The 21,214-nt window shown below is 27.3% G+C and overlaps 1 protein-coding gene across 1 annotated transcript; it reads left to right on the top strand.

Moving 5' to 3' along the window:
• The first annotated feature begins 1,650 nt into the window (after positions 1 to 1,650).
• On the top strand, positions 1,651 to 2,100 carry LOC125827724 (auxin-responsive protein SAUR50-like). The gene has a single exon (XM_049507052.1). The coding sequence runs from the start codon at positions 1,651 to 1,653 to the stop codon at positions 2,098 to 2,100; it is 450 nt and encodes a 149-aa protein (XP_049363009.1).
• Positions 2,101 to 21,214: the final 19,114 nt, after the last annotated feature.

The raw sequence follows: 21,214 nt of genomic DNA, 5'->3' as shown, positions 1-21,214 counted from the left end.
TTCCAATCAAATAATTCAAACACTGACAAATTAAGTCAGTAAAAAGAACACTTATTTCAAAGTAAACTCCTATCCTCCATATTGATTGAAAAATGAAAAGAGAACAAAACATAGAGGATTCGTGTATGATTAATTTTTCTTTATTTAGTTAACTGTCGATAAGTGGCTAATTAATTTGCCTTTTATTTTCTAGGAAAGCTAAGGGATATGCATGTTTCATTAGATTACGTAAAACATTTCAACAAAAAAAATATATATATATATAAAAATAATTAAAAAATAATAATAATATTAAAATAATATATATATATATATATATACACAAAGATTACGTAAAACATTAGAGCCACATAATATTAACTAGTTGAGAGCTTCTAATTTTATATCTTTTAAAACTATACTAACTGACTTTGGCTCTCACGTTAGTTTTTGCTACTTCATAAAATTCCAGGGACGTCACCTCTGACATCTCCTCGTATATAGTTTAGAAAAGATTATACAGTAACAAAAAAGATATTTAGTGGCAATTGAATTAATGTTATTGTATCTAGCGTTACAAAAACTTTTAGTGACATTTATGTAGACGTGTATTTATAAATATCCATATTATATTATAGCCATTAAATAAAATATAATCATATAATTGCTACAAAATGAATATGTATTATGATTTAAAAAAAGTTACTCCCTCTGACCCAATTTATGTGGCACTTTTCATTTTTCGAGAGTCAAAACAGTTTAAATTTGACCAGAAATTTATGCATGAAATCTTCAAATATTTTGAAATGAAATTTATATATTTATGAACTAAATAAAAGTACTATAAGTCATCATAATTAACAATTCAAAATATTTAAAAGATATATGAAAAATTTACGGTCAAAGATAGACTTATATGAATCTCAAAATTCGAAAAGTGTCACATAAATTGAGACGGAGGGAGTATTTTATATATATGTGTATACTCAATACACCTTTTTGTTTTAACGAGGTATTAGTCGTTTCTTTCTTTTTCGTCGATCACAATAATCTAATTAAAATGACACAAGTTTCCTAGATCCATGAAGAACATGTCCATCTATATAAGTCGGTATAGCTAAGCGCAAATCACATTTCACTTTTAATTTACACAAAAAAATTATAAAAAATCCACATCGAACGTATTCTATATGTCTATTTCCATTTAGCTAACAAAATCACAACTATACAAGTTCCGTTTAAAAGATAAAGATCAATATAAGGTATGGTATGAACAAGTGTGTAAATATATATACCTCTTCAAAATATAAAACGATTTCAAAAAATTAATGTCAAAATTGCCTTATAGAGAAACTTCAACGCCGAAATTGAGTAACCCAAAAAACTTTCCATGCCAAAATTGCAAATTACAAAAATTTCGTGGCAAAAGTCGTAAAATTCCCTAAATTAGAAATAATGGCAAATCTCGTAAATTAATCAATAATCAAGGGTTATTAATTAAATCAAACTTTTATATAAACCCGCGCCATCTCCAATCTGAAAATCCTGGAAAATAAAACCTTTACTATATTTTCCTTCTAAAAACAGCATCAAAACGACCATCAATTACCCTCAAAACGACAACAAAAAACAAAAAAACAAATTTTCCTTCATACTTTCTCGAGAAAAAAAATGTCTGCTTGTAGTAAAATCCGATACATTGTTCGACTCCGTCAAATGTTACGACGATGGAGGAAGAAGGCCGCGATGACTGCTCGTTGTCGCGTACCGTCTGATGTACCCTCCGGACATATAGCAGTCACAGTAGGCACTGATTGTAAGAGATTTGTGGTGCGAGCGACGTATCTAAACCACCCACTGTTCAAAAAATTGCTAGCACGCGCTGAGGAGGAGTTTGGTTTTTCGAATTCTGGTCCGTTATATATTCCCTGCGATGAATCATTGTTCGAAGAAATATTATGTTACCTAGCTCGCTACGAATCTGATAAAAACAACGTTGGATGTTTCATCAATTTCGAGGATTTTCAAAGATATTGTCATGTTGGTATTCGGAGTAACCTCGATTTCTGGGCTGATTCCAGACCTCTTTTGAATGGAATCTCCGATAAGTCCATTTGGTAATATTGAAATTTCGAGAGTCAATCAAAGAAAAAAAATTGACCGAAATTTCATTATATGAGAAGAATAAAAAGATGGTGATGATTTTGATCCGGGTTCGACTCGTCCAAGCTAGTTCGCCTGCACAGTTAACTCACTTGACTCGGTTGGTTGATGAGTTTTTTTTTTCTTTTACTAATTGAGGGAATTATTCTTTTGCTTATCGAAAATAAAATTTACTGGTAAGTTTAAAGGTTTGTTGATCGTGTGCTAAATTGTTGCATTATTAGTGTAATTTTAACTTGTTATAATAAGTTAACTTGTTTGATTTTTCACGTTATTAGTTCGCTTTTCATGAACAGTTATTTACAGTTATCTTTTAATGATCAGATCAAGTAAAAGATAAATGTAAATAATTGTTTGTGTTTTGTGGAATTAGTAACATGAGAAATAAAACAATTAATTTATTATAGCAAGGAAATTTATACTAATAGTGTAAGAATTATTTACACGATTAATAAAAAAAAGTTAAATCCTTTTTTATATACATTTTTTACGATGAATTGAGGTGGGATGATCGGGTCACGAGTCAAGAGTGAAGTATACTCCGGAGAATGTGATAGGAGATGGCAAAACGGTGGGCGAGTCGTTTTTTACCACTGAGTCGTCCCGGGTTCGACTCGGAGTGAAATTCAACAACACAGAGACAAATTAATAAGTACTGTGATTACTCCTATTAATTAATGGATTATCGCTATTAGCTTATTGTAAATTTTTATTTTTGTGTAACATGATTATTGTTGATTGATGAATCAAAATATGTAGAGAAAATTTATTCAAACTCTTAAATTATCAGTTTCCGTGTATCATGTTTAAGACCACAATAATTGAAGGATATTTTGATACGTTCTAAAACTCTGTATCAAATTAAAGTTAGACACAATTTTTAAACTAAGACAAATAAATTGAGACAACTTTGATTTATATATAGTGTGGAATAATTGAGGCGTAACGTGCAGGTCGTGGGAGTTATAATGATAACATCCCCATGTGAAAAACTACAGTACTCTCTCACGTACCACGTACTTATATTATTTGTGTTGGTGTGGGGGTTGGAAATGATGTTTTTTGTTTGATCTATTCCTATGTTTTGTCAATTCAAATGAAACTTTAACAACTTCTACATTGAATAGCATGCAATAGTACCTACTTATTTTGCATGAGTATAACTAGCTGAGTGAGTATTTGCGGTCGAATTCATAGCTCATTTTAATTATTGAGTTTATGACGAAAAAATTATACAATTTTTCAAAGATAACATGGAACACCTATTAAGTATTTGAATCTTGCAAAATGAAGCACTTATTCTTTATTTGGTCACCCCATTTTTGCTCACCAACTCAGTATTTGTTTTAGGGCTCAATTGATTTGAATTCACGTAGCATAAGGTTATGACCTTACTAAGGTCCACTACAGTGAAAAACACTCTCTACCTATTAAGAAAAGAAATCATATTTACCTGACTGCAACTTTAAACGATATCATTAAATTGGGCTTGACTGACATACTAACAAATTGGAAGAATCGTTGGAAAGAAAAAGAAAAGAACATTTGTTTTTTTGAAATATATATATTAGGTCTTAAAGGAATGCTAGTGATTGGACATTAATGATGATGTTAGTTTTGGAATAATTTCTAATATTCTTTTCAAAAAAGAAATATGAAGCTGCCAAATAAGATACAGCTCATATTTGGAACTTTTGACTTTAAATTCAAATTAATCCTTCTGACTTGTTCTTCTAGTTCAACTTCTTTGTTATAATACTTAATCGAAATACTTGCATGATTTGATTTTCAAATGGTCTGGTCTTAACTTTCTAATAATCGAACTTATGTCTAGTAGGACATGAGTTTTTTCAAGGCGTAGAATATAACTAGTGATATATTATGCCCCGTAAAAAAGTTATTCGCCCTGATTAATGGTCCAGCCTAGGAAAACATGGGCCTTAACAGCTGAATGGGCCACACCCATAAAGACATGAACATACTTAGGCATTACCAGCTGAATGGGCCTGAACCAGAAATACATGAACTTACATGGGCATTATAAGCTCAATGGGCCTGACCCAGAAAGACATTAACAACTTGTATGTTTACATGCTATATCTCTAGAGTGTGGCAAGTACAAATAGACGATTTGAAACGCGCTATTTAAGAAATATATGTACAGTATGATAATCGAAACACTCAGAATAAATAGAACATTACATAAAGGATGAACATACTCTTGTCTGAAGTTTGTCGAGTTGATAATTGGTTATAATTTAAATACTTCTGTGAAAAGTGGCTATGCGGTGCAATTGTTGCCTCTAGAATGGAGTAAAATGGGAAAATTACAGAAATCACATACTTTTAAGGGAAAATTACAATCTATCCCTTAAAAGTTTATAATTACAGAAATCCCTCAAACGGATACAATAATATAAGCGATGATACATTAATCTGATGCGCGAGATACATTAATCGTTAAGTAAGATACATTACATTTTATACATGATACACTAATCTGATGCGCGAGATACATTAATCCGATCCGTGAAAATGAGGAATTTTGAAAAATTGTAAAACTTATAGGGGATAATGGTAATAAATAAACTAAAAGGTGGGATTTCTGTAATTAATCCTAAAACATAAGCAATTACAAAGATTTGTGCTGGTCCATTTCTGTTAGTCATCAAACTTTCTAAAATAGCCACAAAAGCCCATCTATCAGTATTCTACCATAATTTGAGTCTTCCTTTAGTTTTAGGCCATCTTTTCCTTGGGCTTGAACATTAACATTGTTGATGACTAATCCATGATATATTAAAAATGGGTTGATCATTATATTTTCTTGTGGGCATAAGTTTATATTTGTGTGGCACAATATACACAAGTTAAATCGTAAAAAACATAACAAATTATGTCATACTACATAAATTCATTTCTACATAACTTAAGTCGACCAGAATCCACTCTACAAGGAACCCACTTTGGATTTCTTATTCCATTTTTTGATCCTTTAAAGGTGTTGCCTTAGATCAAGTTCGTCTATCTCATTTTCGGACCGAGGCAAAAAAAAAAATCAAAAGTGGAAGGTAAGCACACGTGATTGTATGGTAAAAAGAATGGAGCACATGTGAACCACTTATAAATAGTTAATGTGCCTAATTTATATGTGTGTCCATCTACATACCAACAAAAGAGGCTATATATATATATATAGATTATTAGTTTAGTGCCCATTTATGTATCTATCAACATTATAATAAAAGGCTGCCAATATTTTTGGAGTTATGTTTCTTTTTTGGTCTGCCAAAACTCAAAAGAAGCAACAAAACGAAATCTAAAACATAACGAGAATTTCCACAAATCAATTTAATGATGATTTCTGCAATTCTGTGGTCCTCTTAACCTACTTGTATTTGGCACCACTCTACTACTCAATTAAAGCCACTCAAAAAGCATATACGACGTATCCAAAAAATGATTATATTTTTTTCTGTACAAATAATGTAATGTATGATCGAATTCAGGTTGAATATCAGTAGATACTTTTGAATGATCGAAAAATCAAAAGAGATATTGGTATAATGTAAGGTCTCTCACTTCAGCGGGATAAAAAAATTATATTAAACTTTTAATCAATTAATAACATGCTAATTGTCTGGTTATTACTATATGTGAAGTACATATTATATACTTGAAGCTTATAATATGTATATAATATGAGATAAATTAATTAGACTATAGGGTAACAAGATTTTATAATAGTAACTTCATTTAATTTTAATTAAAAGTGTTTAGTCTCTTTAATTAGTGTGTCAAAATGGAATCATCTTTCCTTGAGAATGATGCAAAGTATACTAATCTGGAAAAGCCCAAAAGGCCTAGTTTTACAACTTTACATCAGATTCGATTTGTGTCAAGTCTCAAACTAACAAAATTAAGGACTATAGTATTTTATACTCAGTCTCTTCTAAAATAAGTGTTATTTTAAAAAAAAAATCATTCATTTAAAAATTATAAATAAAATATGATGTTTATTAAATTACCTTTATTTTATAAATGTTTCTTGAAAATTGAATATTGTTAAAATGATAGAGTATAAGAGTATATATTTTTGTCTTGAATTTTTATATATAATTTTTATCTTAATTATTTTGAAACAAAGAAATTAGTAGCTAGTTCACTAAATGTCCTACTTTGCCCAATCCATATAAAGAGAAGAATACTGAATAATAAATCACCAAATATATCTAACTGTAACTTTTCTAAAATTATTTTTCATGTGATGATCGGTGCTTATTTTGAAGCTTTGATTAAATTCGAATCATATATTAAAAGGCTCATTTGGCGATGTCACTTCCAACTAGATTTTCTCTAAATTCAGGGCACGAACTCGAGACTTTTGATTAAAGAAGGAATGATCCCACCACTACACCATGCACCATTTTCAGCCTGATTATAAGTGTGATAAGTGATTATAGGGTCCTCGTTTGGCTCTTTAATTTGCTTATGAATTCCATAATTTTTTATAGTTTTGACTTAAATACACAGTTTAATTATCAAGAAACTATAATTACCATAACGAGGAATGATTTCTTTATTATTTTTAGAAAGTTATTAACAATATTCGAACTATATAATCATGACTTTCTAACTTTGCTGTCTTAATCACTCTTGGTCCGTGATTATATTAACTAATAAAAAATTTAATTACGACACGTGGCAACAAAATAGTGAGAAACAAGACAAAGAAGCAACAAGGGATATGACAAATGATTGTCTTGGATTATCATTAAACAGTGAAAGTTAGAGAAAAGAGAAAATTAATTAACCACCAAATTAAAAGTATCAAAAGGCAAATCGAATCCTATGAAAAACACTATTAGTATATGGTTTAGGCATAAAATAATCGAGTTAAAATATAGAAAATGATCCACTATAAATTCACCTAGGAGAAAATTTAATATTCAATCAATTAAAATATATGTGTTTTTGATCCATTACGTATAGAAAATACGTTTTTTTAGATCATTTTTCAATAAACTATATTACCAATCAAATACAGACCAAGTAACAATACAAATTAAACATAGCATTTAACAATCAAATATTAAAACAATTTATAATTATAATAATTTTTTAAATATTCACTAGAAAAGGTCTAAAAATGCATATTATATGCATAGTCCAATATCATAAGACAAAAAGAAAACTATGAACCCAATAAACTGAAAAGATTCAATAATATCAACTATTAGAGTAAATAGATTTTATATCATCAGATTATCTTTACCTATTATAACAAATAACAAATATATCTTATTTTCAAGATTGCAAAGTATATATTCTTTAATTTGGTAACAAATTGTTTTATTTATGATGTATAAAAAAAGTATAAAATAAATTTACATTTATTATCACAAAAAAATTATTAGTATGGGGTTTTTGAGGTGGTGGATTAAAGCTGTCTATGTATTATGTTTCGTGGTCCCTAAAGAGCATAATTTTGGTTCCAATATTCTTCTTATCTCCTAATATGACAACTTTTAATTTCTTCTTTTTTTCCCTTTAGTTTATGGTTTGTGTGTCCATAATATATATATATTCTATTCTTTCGTATCAACAAAGCAAAGGCTGATTTTTTCAACTATAGTGGAAAATTATTTTTTGAAAAAAGGAAGTCAGCTTCACTATTTGTAATCATTTTTATAAAGAGTCATCTATAAGTTTGAGGAGGCTAATTAAATTTCTATTATTAGAAATAAATTATTAATACGTAATAAATTGTTTTTGGTATACCTATTTCATTTTCATAGGAAAATTATTAAGAATTGAGATTAGGTATATTGTGTGGCTTTAATTTGATATTTAATTCAAGAGTTTACACTAGTTGATTATTTTAAAATACAATTACTTATACCATATAAATCAGTAACCTAAAAAATAACCATTATTAATCTTATTTAATTAAATTACATTGACATTACATATTTTATGTGTCCAAATTTGTCCATCTTCCTTCCAACTTTTTGTCTGTTCATATCTTGATTCTTATAAATCGTCATGTATTTGGCATTATCGAAGCTACAAAATGAAATAGGTAGGTACACCTCAATATTTGGTTATAGTTTAAAATTATCCACAAGTTGAAGCTTCGTAAGGGAAAGAAAGGTACTTATTCCAAACTACATAAATAATATTGACCAAATTTGTTATTTTTTTTAAAAAATAATCACTAGTATATAGTAACTTGCTTGTTATTTAGTATACCAAGTAGTCTACATGCATGCATATTATAAATGTATATTAATTTTTAAAAAATTATGCCAGCTAAGAGTTAAAACAAATGAAATCACGAATTAGACAGACAAAAATATTATAATTAGGCAAAAGGATTAGGATATTTCATACGTATTTGTTTAGTATTTCGTCGTATCAAATGCACAATCCTATGATATATATTAGCAATTTATTATTGAACTGTCTTAATCGGTAATAGTGTTTTTAATTAATTATTCTTTTGTAATTTAGTTTAGTGATTGATTATATATGTATCAACCGACGTACGTGGTCTTCAATATATGACCTAAATATATAATTCATCTTAAATTCTTAATCAAGGCATTTTTAAATAGACACAACTCGATTAATGAACTCACCAATCAAACTTTATATTAAGTTAAATTAATCAATAAATGTGACTAAATGATTTTTTTTACAATAGTAGGTTAGTTGAGTACTTCCTCCGTTTAAAAAAGAATGATCTAGTTTGACTTGACAGGTCAGAGTTTAGGAAAATTAAGAAAAAAAAATCAATCTGGTTTAACTAAATAAAGTTATGAAACAACATAACAATTGATATCAATCGTTATATTGAATTTTATTATTTAGCTATAAAAATTTATCTAACCTGGAATCGTTATGATATTTTTAGTAGTGATTATGATTAAGACAAAAAGATGGCTTAGTGGAGAGGTTAATATTCTTGTCAAATGGTTGGTGCGACAGATTAAACATTTGATAAGAACTATATGACTTGTCCAATTGTAAACAAAACAAGGATTAGGTGATTGAAAATTAATTATTGTACCTTATTATCATCAATTTTAATTACTGTCAACTGCTTTATGTGCACAAATTAAAGCACTTTCAAAATAGAGTTGTTAGCTAGCTTGTTGTTTGAGTTGATTGAGTGGCCTTAATTATTTGAATTAACATATAGTTTATCTCTAATATGGCAATTCTACTAACTTTATATTGAACTACACATAGATTAAGTATAAATAATGTCCTAGGCAACTCTTTAGGTTCTAATGTTAATTAATTAGTGTAACAATAATTGGATATGACTAAATAGAAATCAACTAAACAAACCAGCTAGCTTGACAAAACTTATAGATTAATAAACTTCTGAATTTGAGTTATGCATGATATCTTAGGTGAATTTCACATTGGAGTGTGAGATGGAAATTATAAGTTTTATAAGGCACAACTTAAGTTAATATGATATAATATGTTTTTGGAATTTGATATAATTTGTGTGGATTTGTTTCTATAGCCGACAATACGTATCATGATGATAATTCTCAATAATGATATCATTTGGTAAAATAGTAACAATCTTACTGCGGTTTAGAAAGAATGTGATGTACACTCAATCTTATTTCCTTCTTTATAGGACGGAGAAATTATTATCTATAAACCATCGGTCAGGGTAAAAAAAACATCTATAGAAACGGCTAGATATGCCAAATGAAGAAACAAAGAGTACAAATAACACATAATTGTGTGGGGAAATACAAAAGGCTTTCAATGAAGTAGATGGCATGTCTAGTACTAAATAGCTAAATTAATTTATTTTTTCCATGTGGGAATTAAAGCAAGTCATGGGTGAATAATGCTTAAAGTTATTAATTAATAATAATTCTTTGAGCTAGCTTTTACCCTAATTTGGTTATATTTATGGTATAAAAGCACAACCCCTCATCAATTGATGTCTTAATTTTATAAACATCCTATGATAAATAAAAGAAAAAAAATATACTAATCCTATTGAACTATGAATTATACGACAATTTAATTAGATAGATGTTATTTAGTGATGAATTAGTTAAAATTTATCGATAATTCTATAATAAATATCATACTAATCATGTTTTTAATCTTTATTCACATTAATAATTATTCATTATTGAATGTCATCAAAAGACCTGGCATTTTCTTTTTTTGATTTTGGATTTCCATACTAGGTCTGATTAATTTAAATTCATAATTAAAATTTCACTTTAAAATATAAAATCGCAAGTTTAAAACTATTAATTAAAATGAAGGAATTACTTATTATTTTATCAAAATCTTTGATGATATATACATGATATTCGACATTATAAAAGTCAAACAAATTGATGTTTTTATGTTTTTTTTACTATGTGAATATTATATAATATATAACCTAAGTTTTTTTAATATAATTGTAGCCTTTCATTTTCACCTTGTAATAAGGAAAATATGGTGTAGTTTTATTTTTACGCTACCGACGGATACCGACAAGGGCGTGTTTGGGTGATTTAAGAACTATCAAACACAGTTTATGAGGAACCTGGTCCTTTTCATTGGACACGTGTAATTGTAAGCTTTAATTGCGCTACTAAAGACCACACAACACAAATAACAAATGTGGCGTTTCGTCCCTAACTACAATATAGTACCTGTCGCTTTTTGTTTTTATTCGGTGTTTGATATCGTGTTAAAATTTTAATTGATTTAAACTTGGGGTATATAATATATTTTACATTTTAATGTGAGTGCACTCTAGGACTTTTTACGTATCAATGAAGCTAAATTCGAAATTTTTTATTTTTAATTCTTTTAACTACGTAAGAACAGTGGCGTAGTCACAACCACCCAGGGTATTCAATTGGACACTCTTCGTCAAAAAATTACGTTGTATATATATGTTAAATTCTACATTAAACCATATACTGCTATATTTAAAGTTGGACATATTTGATAAAATCTATGTCTTTGGCGTAGTGGTAATGAGTTTCTATTTGAATGAAGGAGTTTTGGGTTCAAACCCCAAATAACACAATATTTTTAGTATATTTTGACAGTTATAAATCATTATTTTTGGACACCCTTAATAAAATTTCTGATTTCGCCATTGCGTACGAATACTAAGTATTATTATTAGGAGTCAAATAAATATACAAAATGATTGACCAATTTCCAAAATAAAAATTGATGCATTTTTATCCTTGTAATCCGCATGTCCTGGATTTATTTGACACGAAACTAGGGTGTTAGGACTTCTGTCTGTTCTACTATGATAAATTCTATGAACGGTCTTATTTATAAAATAAAAAATTTGGAGGAAGGTATTATTGATCGGTTAAATTATTTTTAAAAAATATATTTTTTGAAATTAAAGTAGGAAAAATAAATTTTATGAAAGTCATTCTACATTCAACTCACCTCATCTTCACCAACTCAGTTCATCACTTCACTTTCACCTTCACCTCCAACGTCCATTATGTCTATCTAAATTATATGCAAATATTTGTTTTATTTATATAATAATCAAAAGGAAAAGGAATTTGTTTGAGTGAAGTTGAAATTGTTGGTGCATGTCAACGAGAATTGTGAAGGAGTGATAAATATTTTTTCATTCTTAATCAGATATTTTGAATTTGAATCATCTTAGATAAAAAGTCATCTTTGTTAATTAGAAAGTGTTTCACTCTTTTACGTGTGCCTCTTCAATGAAAATACAAATTTAATCGAACTTTAATATATATCAAATCAAAACGAAAGGTCTAAAAAATCAAAAAAGGTAATTGGTGGTGTCCACACGTCTTTCCGTGCAGTACTACTCACTGTCACTGCTAATGGTGCACCTAAATACATCCAAAAACCACTATAGCCCAAATGCATGGCCAAAGAGACAAAAAGATCAAAATCCTAACCTTTTTTTTTTCTTCAAAATTATTTTCAATTTACAAATTTAGTGTTTAAATTTTTGCAAAATTAAAGATTTTTTCCTTTTATTTAACAAGAGGTATGGTTCTGTAACGGACCTAGCCTTTTGGTAATTGCTTCATTTGAACATAATATTTTTGACATAAAATATAGTATATATGTAAATCTATTAAATTTCAATAAATAATAAAGTATCATTTATTTTATTTCAGTGACACTTTTTACTCTTTGAGATTCAATGTTCATGAGAAGAATTACTCGACAAATGAAAAAATGACAGCACAAATTGAGATCGAAGAGGTAGATCTATATGTATAACAAGTTTAGTACTAATGAGTCATTTCGCAGCTGATTAAAGTCATGCAATATTGTTTTGTTATTTCATCTTCTACAACATATAACAATTATACATTTTTTTGTTATAAAATTATAATATTATCAAACACCTTACTTGATGTGGTAAATTTTATACCGAACAACTAACAAACTATCAAATATTATACTTTTTATAAAATTATCAAGTTTTTGATATTAAATTTTGAATCTACCTCGAATCTAGCGGGGTCGAGGTATAAGTTAGTGTTGGGATGTCTAACATTAAATTTTCGAAGTACGAGTGGGTTCATTGGTCGTATAACAACCGGACCATGTTGTCTAAAAAAGGCCCGTTTGTGACGGTGGTGATTAATTTCATTTCTTGCCCAATTTTTGGGATAATTTATGTTGTCACCCACCTGCTTTCTTATTTTTTTTCTACTTTTACTTTTAAATTATTGAAATTTGAATATTTATTATCGTTAAGTAAATTACTATAATATATAAATATGTCTTTTAATTTGGCTTCTGCTGACATTTATGTCCTCTAATTTTTAGGTGCATGTACACAAGTATACAGTCAAACTTGTACAAAGTTGAACAAGTAGACACATGCGTCTTACATGACATCCTACATGTAATACGTCACGTAGGACGTATGTGTTTGTTTATTCAATTGTATATAAGTTTGAGTGTCTACTTGTGCACACTCAAAGTTGAAATACATAAATATCAGTTGAAGCCAAGTTAAATGACACGTTTATGTTTTATGTCATATTGTTTTAGTATATGTTAATTTTATGCATTAAATTGATGGAAATTAGCTGTCATTACGTAGTGACTAAAGTTATTAATTTCTGTATATGTCCATGTCTTGGCTCTTTCCAAACAGTTGGACTAGGTCCGCCAAATTATACTTAATGTGTGTTTAGTGAAAAACAAATAAAATAATCATGAATTTTTGATACTTAAAGTAAAAGAAATTATATGTAATCTAGAAAAATATTATGAGGTGAAATGGTTAAGGAATGTCGTTGGAATTGAAGGAGACAATCAGAGGCAAAACCAAGTGATTGGAGCGTAGTTCATTTAAACCTTCATCGATAAAAAAAATAATTAAAATTATATTTTATGTGTATACAATAAATGTTGAATCTTCTTTATTATTTATGTGTTTATTTTATTTTTTATTTTTTATTTTAAACTGCTTAATAAAAATTCTGAAACCGCTACAAAAGATAATAAATTTAAAAGGCCATTATGAGATTTATTTCCAATATGAAAAATGTTTTCCATACCAAACAAAACCTTTATTCTCCCATCTTTCATCATTTGTTATAAAAGTTATGTTTTTTCACATTATTAGTAATTAGTGAATGAATAATAAAGGTCTAGTAGTGGAATTTGAATCATTATTATTAGAACTAGCTAGTGACAATATACTTGATCCAACCATAACTTTAGTCTTCTATTTGTTTCACTATCAATAACAACAACAATACTGTATCGAGTAAAATTCCACACAAATAAAATCTGAAGAAGGTAAAATATATACAAATTTTATCATTATTTCGTAAAGATAGAAAATATAATTTTCAAAAGATCTTCAACTCAGCAATAACAATTCCACAAGTTATATATAATGAAACAATCCAAAAAGTTTCACTATCAAACAATATAATAAAGAGTAGTAGTAGAATAGTAGAATTGCATATACTAAAAAGCCTGCACCGATCTAACCTAAAGTGAATGGACACTTCGTGCAATTTATGATTGCTTTGAGTTAGTGAAAGCTGTCAAAAAACAATAACAACTCACTCACCTCTTACTTTTTCTTTAATTAACTGAAATTTTAATTAAATTAAGAAACATAAACATAATAAAGCTCTTCAATTTTATCTTTTATTAATTCTGATGTAAAATTCATCTAAGATATCGTGCATTTTATCTTCGAAAGCTTATCTACTCAATTTAGCTAGCCCTCCGTCATATATTTAACATTCTTTATTGTCCTTCGATGTAAGGTAAGAAATTATCAAACAACCAAATTCAATGGGGTAACTAGAATTAAAAATAATTAAAGAGTGTATGTACTTGATAAAACGTATGTCTAGAGATATTATTCTTTTTTTAAAATGTTTTCATTATTGAAAAGGTTACGATAAACTATTAACGATAAGGAGTACTATGGTGATGGGACAATTTAGATCCTACCACTTATTAATCAGAGATTTCAAACTTGACGCATGAGGATAAAAAAGAAAACATGTTAAGAACTTCAATATAAATATCGAATACGAAAAAATAAAAGAAAAAAGTTGTTAGTACTATAAACGGTGAATGACTGTACCTAGTACGTAGTGGGGAAATAGAGAGTAATTAGAATGATATAGGAGCGTCATGGTAAACTTTTTGTGTACAGAAAAATGAAGGTAAAAAAGTACAATTAAATACAATGGACCCAAAAAAAAAAAAAGTACAAGTGAATAAAATAGCCATCTTTGTAAAAATGATTTAATGGATCTGCCAGAATAGGACTGTTTAGCTATGTGCCTATGCTAAAAAGAATAATTCACACACAATAATAAATAAGTATAATTGTTAACACATTCTAATGTTTATTTATGTAATTTAGAATATCAATGTTAAAAATATGATAGAATGAATAATATTTATTTAACTTTAATAGAAATTTCGTGTTTGATGATTAAAAATTGAGAAATTTATTAGTAGAAAGTGCTTTTTTTTTAGACGTTACGTATATGAAGGTATACTAGCCAAACCATTAGGTAAGTGTATTAACTAATAGAATAGTTAAACGTTATTGTAAGTGTCATAATTGATATACAATGCCCATCTGCTTCAAATAAAAAAGAGTATGTGAAACTTCAACTCATATGAGTATAGAATAACAACGTTGGAATATGATATTCTTCGTAAAATTCAGAATCCACATATAACTCTTATACAACAACCAATCTTAAAGTTTGTATGAGCTTTTTTTGGGGGATGTTGAGGGGGGGGGGTGATTAGGAGTTAACTTTCCTTTTCGTAATCCTTAATTTAGTATAATGTCGATAGTATAAAATTGACCAACTAATTCATATTATACATAAATATAGTAACTGGAAATGCGTGAAAACAATGTCATTTAAGATAAAAACACATTCATTAGGAGTATAAATTTCTCTAATGAGAAATTTATCCTTAATTTCTTCTACTAAAGTGTAAAAAAATTAATTTGTTGTTGCTTCTTTTCTTAGCAAATAATATGAAAGCAATTCAAAATCTAGATACAAAATTACCAAAAATCTCAAGGATCTCTTTTTTCTTTAAATTTTTATTCTTATTCCTTTTCATATCCTAAAAAATAATGATTTAATAACCAAATCTTCAAAGTTTGGCAAAATCCAAAAGATAATCATAAAAATCATTATTGTTGGACTTATATGTATATAATTTTTGCACATTTACTATATGTCACTCCTCATTTTCATGATTCCTCATTACTGCAATTTTTTTTTTTGTGGTGTGGTCCAATTGTTATAATTACCTCTAGATCCCAATCATACATATGACTACATCATCAAAAATAAATAAATTGAACCGTACAGTCAATTCTCTCTTTAATGATGTTACTTTTTTTTTTGAGTTTTTTTTACTGTTACAACTTACAATGAGATGTTAACTATTAGCGTAATATGAACATCAATTAAAAAGGAAACTAGGATGTTATAGTAAAATATTGTTACAGAGGATGACTGTTATAAAAAGATTTGACTATATTATATAGATCATGCACAATCTTACTTCACATTTTTGAAATTAAAGTTATTGTTTCTATGAATTGAACTTGTAATTTCTTGATCACGATGACACTTTTTGCTATTGTTCCAATAATTCTATCAAAATTTATCAATGTATTATTTTTAAAATTAATTTTAGCATAAGGTGAAAAATGCATAAGAAAATTATCTTTATTCATTCAATTATATTTTGTACTCATTATATAATATAACGGACGTTAATGTAATGTTTATATAATATAAGTCTTTAAGTTTAAAAAAAAAAAAAAGGTGAATAAAATATGGAGTAATGTAATATCTTATATAGTTGATGACAAAAATTTGTCACGACGACCTTGTTTCTTTGTTTTTCAGTGAACGTAATTAAACAAATGTATAGTTTATGGCCTGATTTATGGGAACTAGAAAAGTTTGAGAAGTAATAAATAATTAAATAATATTTTATTTGTTCGTTTTAGCAAATTAAAAGAGATTTATTATTCTCGTCAATTCACTAAATAACTCTCAAAAACAACTATTGGGTCTTTACCCGATAGAAATAAAGTCAACATATAATCATTTTCTCGAGACTTTACTTATGAAATTACTTTGAATATATGTATTATTATTGTAATTTACTAGTAAAATAAACCTCTAACAAAAGGGGTTTTAAGCAAAGTGCATGCCAACTCAATATAAGGGCGAAGACTCAGAGGCGTATCCACACCTTTAGGAGGGGTGTACGTGCATTCATTAACTTCGAAAAAAATCATATATATATATATATGCATATCTATTTGGAGAAATTTGCAGAAATTGAGATATAGTTAATAGAGCATTCATAAGAAGCATAGAATTGACCTTGTGCTATTGGTATAGGCTAAAAAAATTACTCGTGAGATCAAAGTTCACCTCTGAGCGAAGTACTCTCCAATTTGTATTAATTGACCTTTATTGATTTGAGGTTTATTTTACTGACTAACTTTATTAATGATGATTTGAATTTGTAAATTTGATAAATACATTTTCATTTTTACTTATCATTTTCAACAGATCAATATAATTTATTTCCGTCATACAATAACAATTATTTATTCTCAAAATTATTTTTCAAGCCTTAAATGTAAATACCACTTAATACATATATTATGATACATATCACTATTTCTTATCGCTCGTACAAAATTCAAAATATACAAGTAAAAGTAAACGGAGATGTGTATATAATTTATGGACCAAAATAAAATCTTAAAAAAAAGCACCACATCCTTTTTCCATAGAAGATCAATTTGCACTCATGTGTACTGTATTCACTGCACATGTTTCGTTATTTTTATGCCTTTAACACTCTAATTTTTCTCAGTGGTTGAAAGTGACCCTTTTAATTACTTGAAAACGACATATAGATCCTCTTTATTACTCCCTAGATTTCCTCAAATCTAATTTACAGCCCCCAAAATAGTAATAATATTCAATTTTACACCCTTTTTTCTATTTATTTTAAATCATTTTTTCTATTTAAGATTGAAACCCATTGCTTATGAAAAAAAAAATATATGATGAGAAAAGGCAATGTTTAAACCACTATTAAGAATATGATTGAAGATCAATAAAGCAACCAACATTTTAGTATTACTGTATTACTCCTCCGTGTCATTTTATGTGGCACTTTTTGAATTTCAAGATTCTATCTTTGATCGTAAATTTTTCATAGATCTTTTAAACATTTTGAATTAGTAATTATTGTGAATTATAGTACTTTTTACGTAGTTTACAAATATATAAATTTCATTTCAAAAAAATTGAAGATTCCATGCGCAAATTTTCGATCAAACTTAATCTGTTTGACTCTCAAAAAATGAAAAGTGCGACATAAATTGGGACAGAAGAAGTAATAATTTTTCTTGACAATTAAAGATTTTATGTTTTCCTTTTTTCGTTCACTTTTATTTGTCCGTTTTAAATTTTGTGCATTTTTAAAGAAATAATAATTAATATGAGTATTTTATCATAATATTCAATTAATTGATGTATAGAAATCGCTTATGCGAAATGATATGTATAATAAGTAATTAACATTAACAGTAATGTAGAGGGAAACTTATTTTTTTTCTCCATATATGTTAAAAAATGATAAATATATATAAACGGAGGAAGTATATATGATAAAGCTTTAATAAGGTATTATCAACAAATTTAATTTATTGGTGCATTACACATTGGGTATTAATTCTTATGATTTAATTTGTTTCCTAATGTTTAAATGGACTCTTAATTAAGCAACTACCCCAAAAATCGTTATGAGAAAATTACAACGTAGTTAATAAGCTTTAATAAGGTATTATAAACAAATTTAATTTATTGGTGTATTACACATTGGGTATTAATTCGTGTGATTTAATTTATTTCCTTATGTTTAAATGGACTCTTAATTAAGCAACTACCCCAAAAAGCGTTAAGAGAAAACTACAACGTAATTTAAAAGACAAAATACAATTTGGGCAGTAAATCAACATATATTTCGAGAGGAACTATATTTTAAAAATGTTATTACGGTAGTATTACTGTTTTACAATATAGTTAAATATTACGTAATTAACATTAACAGTTATGGATTAATTCAATAATGGAGACTGTCAAATCATGTTTAATGAGATTGCTTAATGAAGAGATTATTTGATTACACTCTTTAATTACTAGTACTGTAACACTTTTGACTTTTAATGTTTGTAACTTAATATACGCGTTATATTGTTTGCAAATTAGACATGAGTTTTTAATTTTTAAAAAGTCTCACCCTATCAACTTTTTAGTTGTAAACTTTGCATTAGGAATTTGAGATTTAAAAACTATAAATCATGTTTTTATTAGTATAAGATATTAGAAAGGATGTCAGTGAGACAGCGTAAGATGTTGAAATTAATAAATGGTGATTACTTCAAAGTCAAAATATTACAGACAGGATCAATATTTTTCAATTTAAAATTCTATTCTCATAAATATTTTAATTAAATCAATTAGAAAAAAAATAGCAGTATTTTAACAGAGAAATTTTTTTAGGAAACTTCCTAGTGTTTCAATAAAAATATGTTTTTCATTACGATTTTTTTAGTGAGCTGATTTGATAGAAAGCAAGTAAGAAAATTATTTTTATAAACATATATGTTCCATTGATTCATAGTGGAAAGTTAAAATCCCTCTAATTTTAATAATGAATGTAAAAATAATATTCTTGCCTCAAATTATTTATCGTAATTTCTAAATATAGTTATATCAAAATATCTGTCATTTTAAAAGTTTAAGATGATTTTTTTTTTTCATTTTTTTCAAAAGTAACTATTTTTAAAGACAACAAACATTTAAATTAGTCAAAATCATTCTTAGATAATGTTTTTCAAAAAACTTGTAAAAAAAAGACATGACAAAAATTTTGAGATGAAGGGAATTATTGTACTTTTTTTTTTGGATTATGAAAATAATGCACGTAGAGTTAAGTAGACTCTACCAAAAATTAAATATTCCACTACTATGTCTATGGTAGTACTAGGAGAAACACAAAAGCAAAATTTCCCTTCCCCTAAGGAATTAATTTCAGTATTAATTAAGCTAAATCTAGTTTATAGGCTCTAGCACTAGGTTTATAACACATATACAAAGTCATAAATATAATTAAAGAATAAAGTCAGTTGAAAAAAGAATCCAATAAATGTGATATGATCCTGATATATACAATTGTGTATATATATGTAGCTAAGAAACTTTATTTTAAAGAAGAAGAAAAAAAGATAACATAGAAACAAGTACTATTCAAATGGTTTTAACCATTTGTTGTTTTAGGAAATGAAATACATAAATCTACTAATTAAACAAAATTTATCATTGCTAAGAACACTTTAAAAGAAATTTAGAATTTCATTTATATAATAGCGGAGTTTTGAGATCACTAAAGAATGTAGTACAACAAATGACATTGTTCCTTTCTTAATTGAAGATCTCAATTTTAAATGTTGGATATAAAAAATTCTCTATAGACAATGATTTTCATGAATGAAACCCTATATGAAGCGAATCCAAATGAATCGATTTTTGATACAGATATTGAACATCTACTAATAAAAAACAAGAAAAAATATTGGATTGTTGAGTGGAAAAATAATAAAATAAAAATTATGGGCATGGTTGAAAGTTGGTATCTTTGAAAAAGAGGGGTAGGGAGTGGGGGTGGGTGGGTAGACAGAGCACCCAAGTAATGAGCTGGACTGTGTGGACTACAGTTTGTGTCATTCTCTATTTATTTCTTACACCCAACCCCCACCTTGCTTCTCCCACAAGCCTACCTTAATTTTTTTAATCTAAAATTATTTTATTAATTATTATAACATACTAATACAAAAAAATTATAAACAAGAATAAATTGTGCACATTAAGATAATAATATTTCAATCTAAAAAGATAAACGAAGCTTAAGAAATACTAATAACTTTTTATTGATATTTGATATTCACTACTTTTTCAAAAACAAATAAAGTCTTAACAACAATTTATAAAGAACATAGTATACACAATTTTATTTTTACTTCATAAACATAGCAACACGAATTTACTAAAATCTTTCTTTGTATTGCTCGAATTCAAAACTTAAAATAAGATCGAGTATGATTCTATTTATTCCATCACAATCCATCATATACTATTTAAATAAGTCAAAGATTTTACTTTCACCTATAATCTTTCAGGGTAAACTTGTCTTTTTCATGTCATATCTCCTAGTTGTAATAATATTTAATATTTTAAATTACTTCTATGCAGATTATATACCTCAGACATAATATAACTAGAGATAATAATTTTATATATTTGCATTTATTTAACTTAATTTTTTTTAATTAAAAATATTAATTTAAGAAATAAAAACCTGAATATTTTTGGCACTTTCCAACTTCTTGCCTTTTAAGTGACACATAATGTCGAATATTTATATTTTTAACCCTCCCCCTTTTCCCCCACTAACA

This window comes from Solanum verrucosum, unplaced genomic scaffold (genome assembly GCF_900185275.1).
Source record: "Solanum verrucosum unplaced genomic scaffold, falcon-dt-bn FXZP01000064.1, whole genome shotgun sequence".
NCBI classification, from domain to species: domain Eukaryota; kingdom Viridiplantae; phylum Streptophyta; class Magnoliopsida; order Solanales; family Solanaceae; genus Solanum; species Solanum verrucosum.
This window is presented reverse-complemented; position numbering and strand designations above follow the sequence as displayed.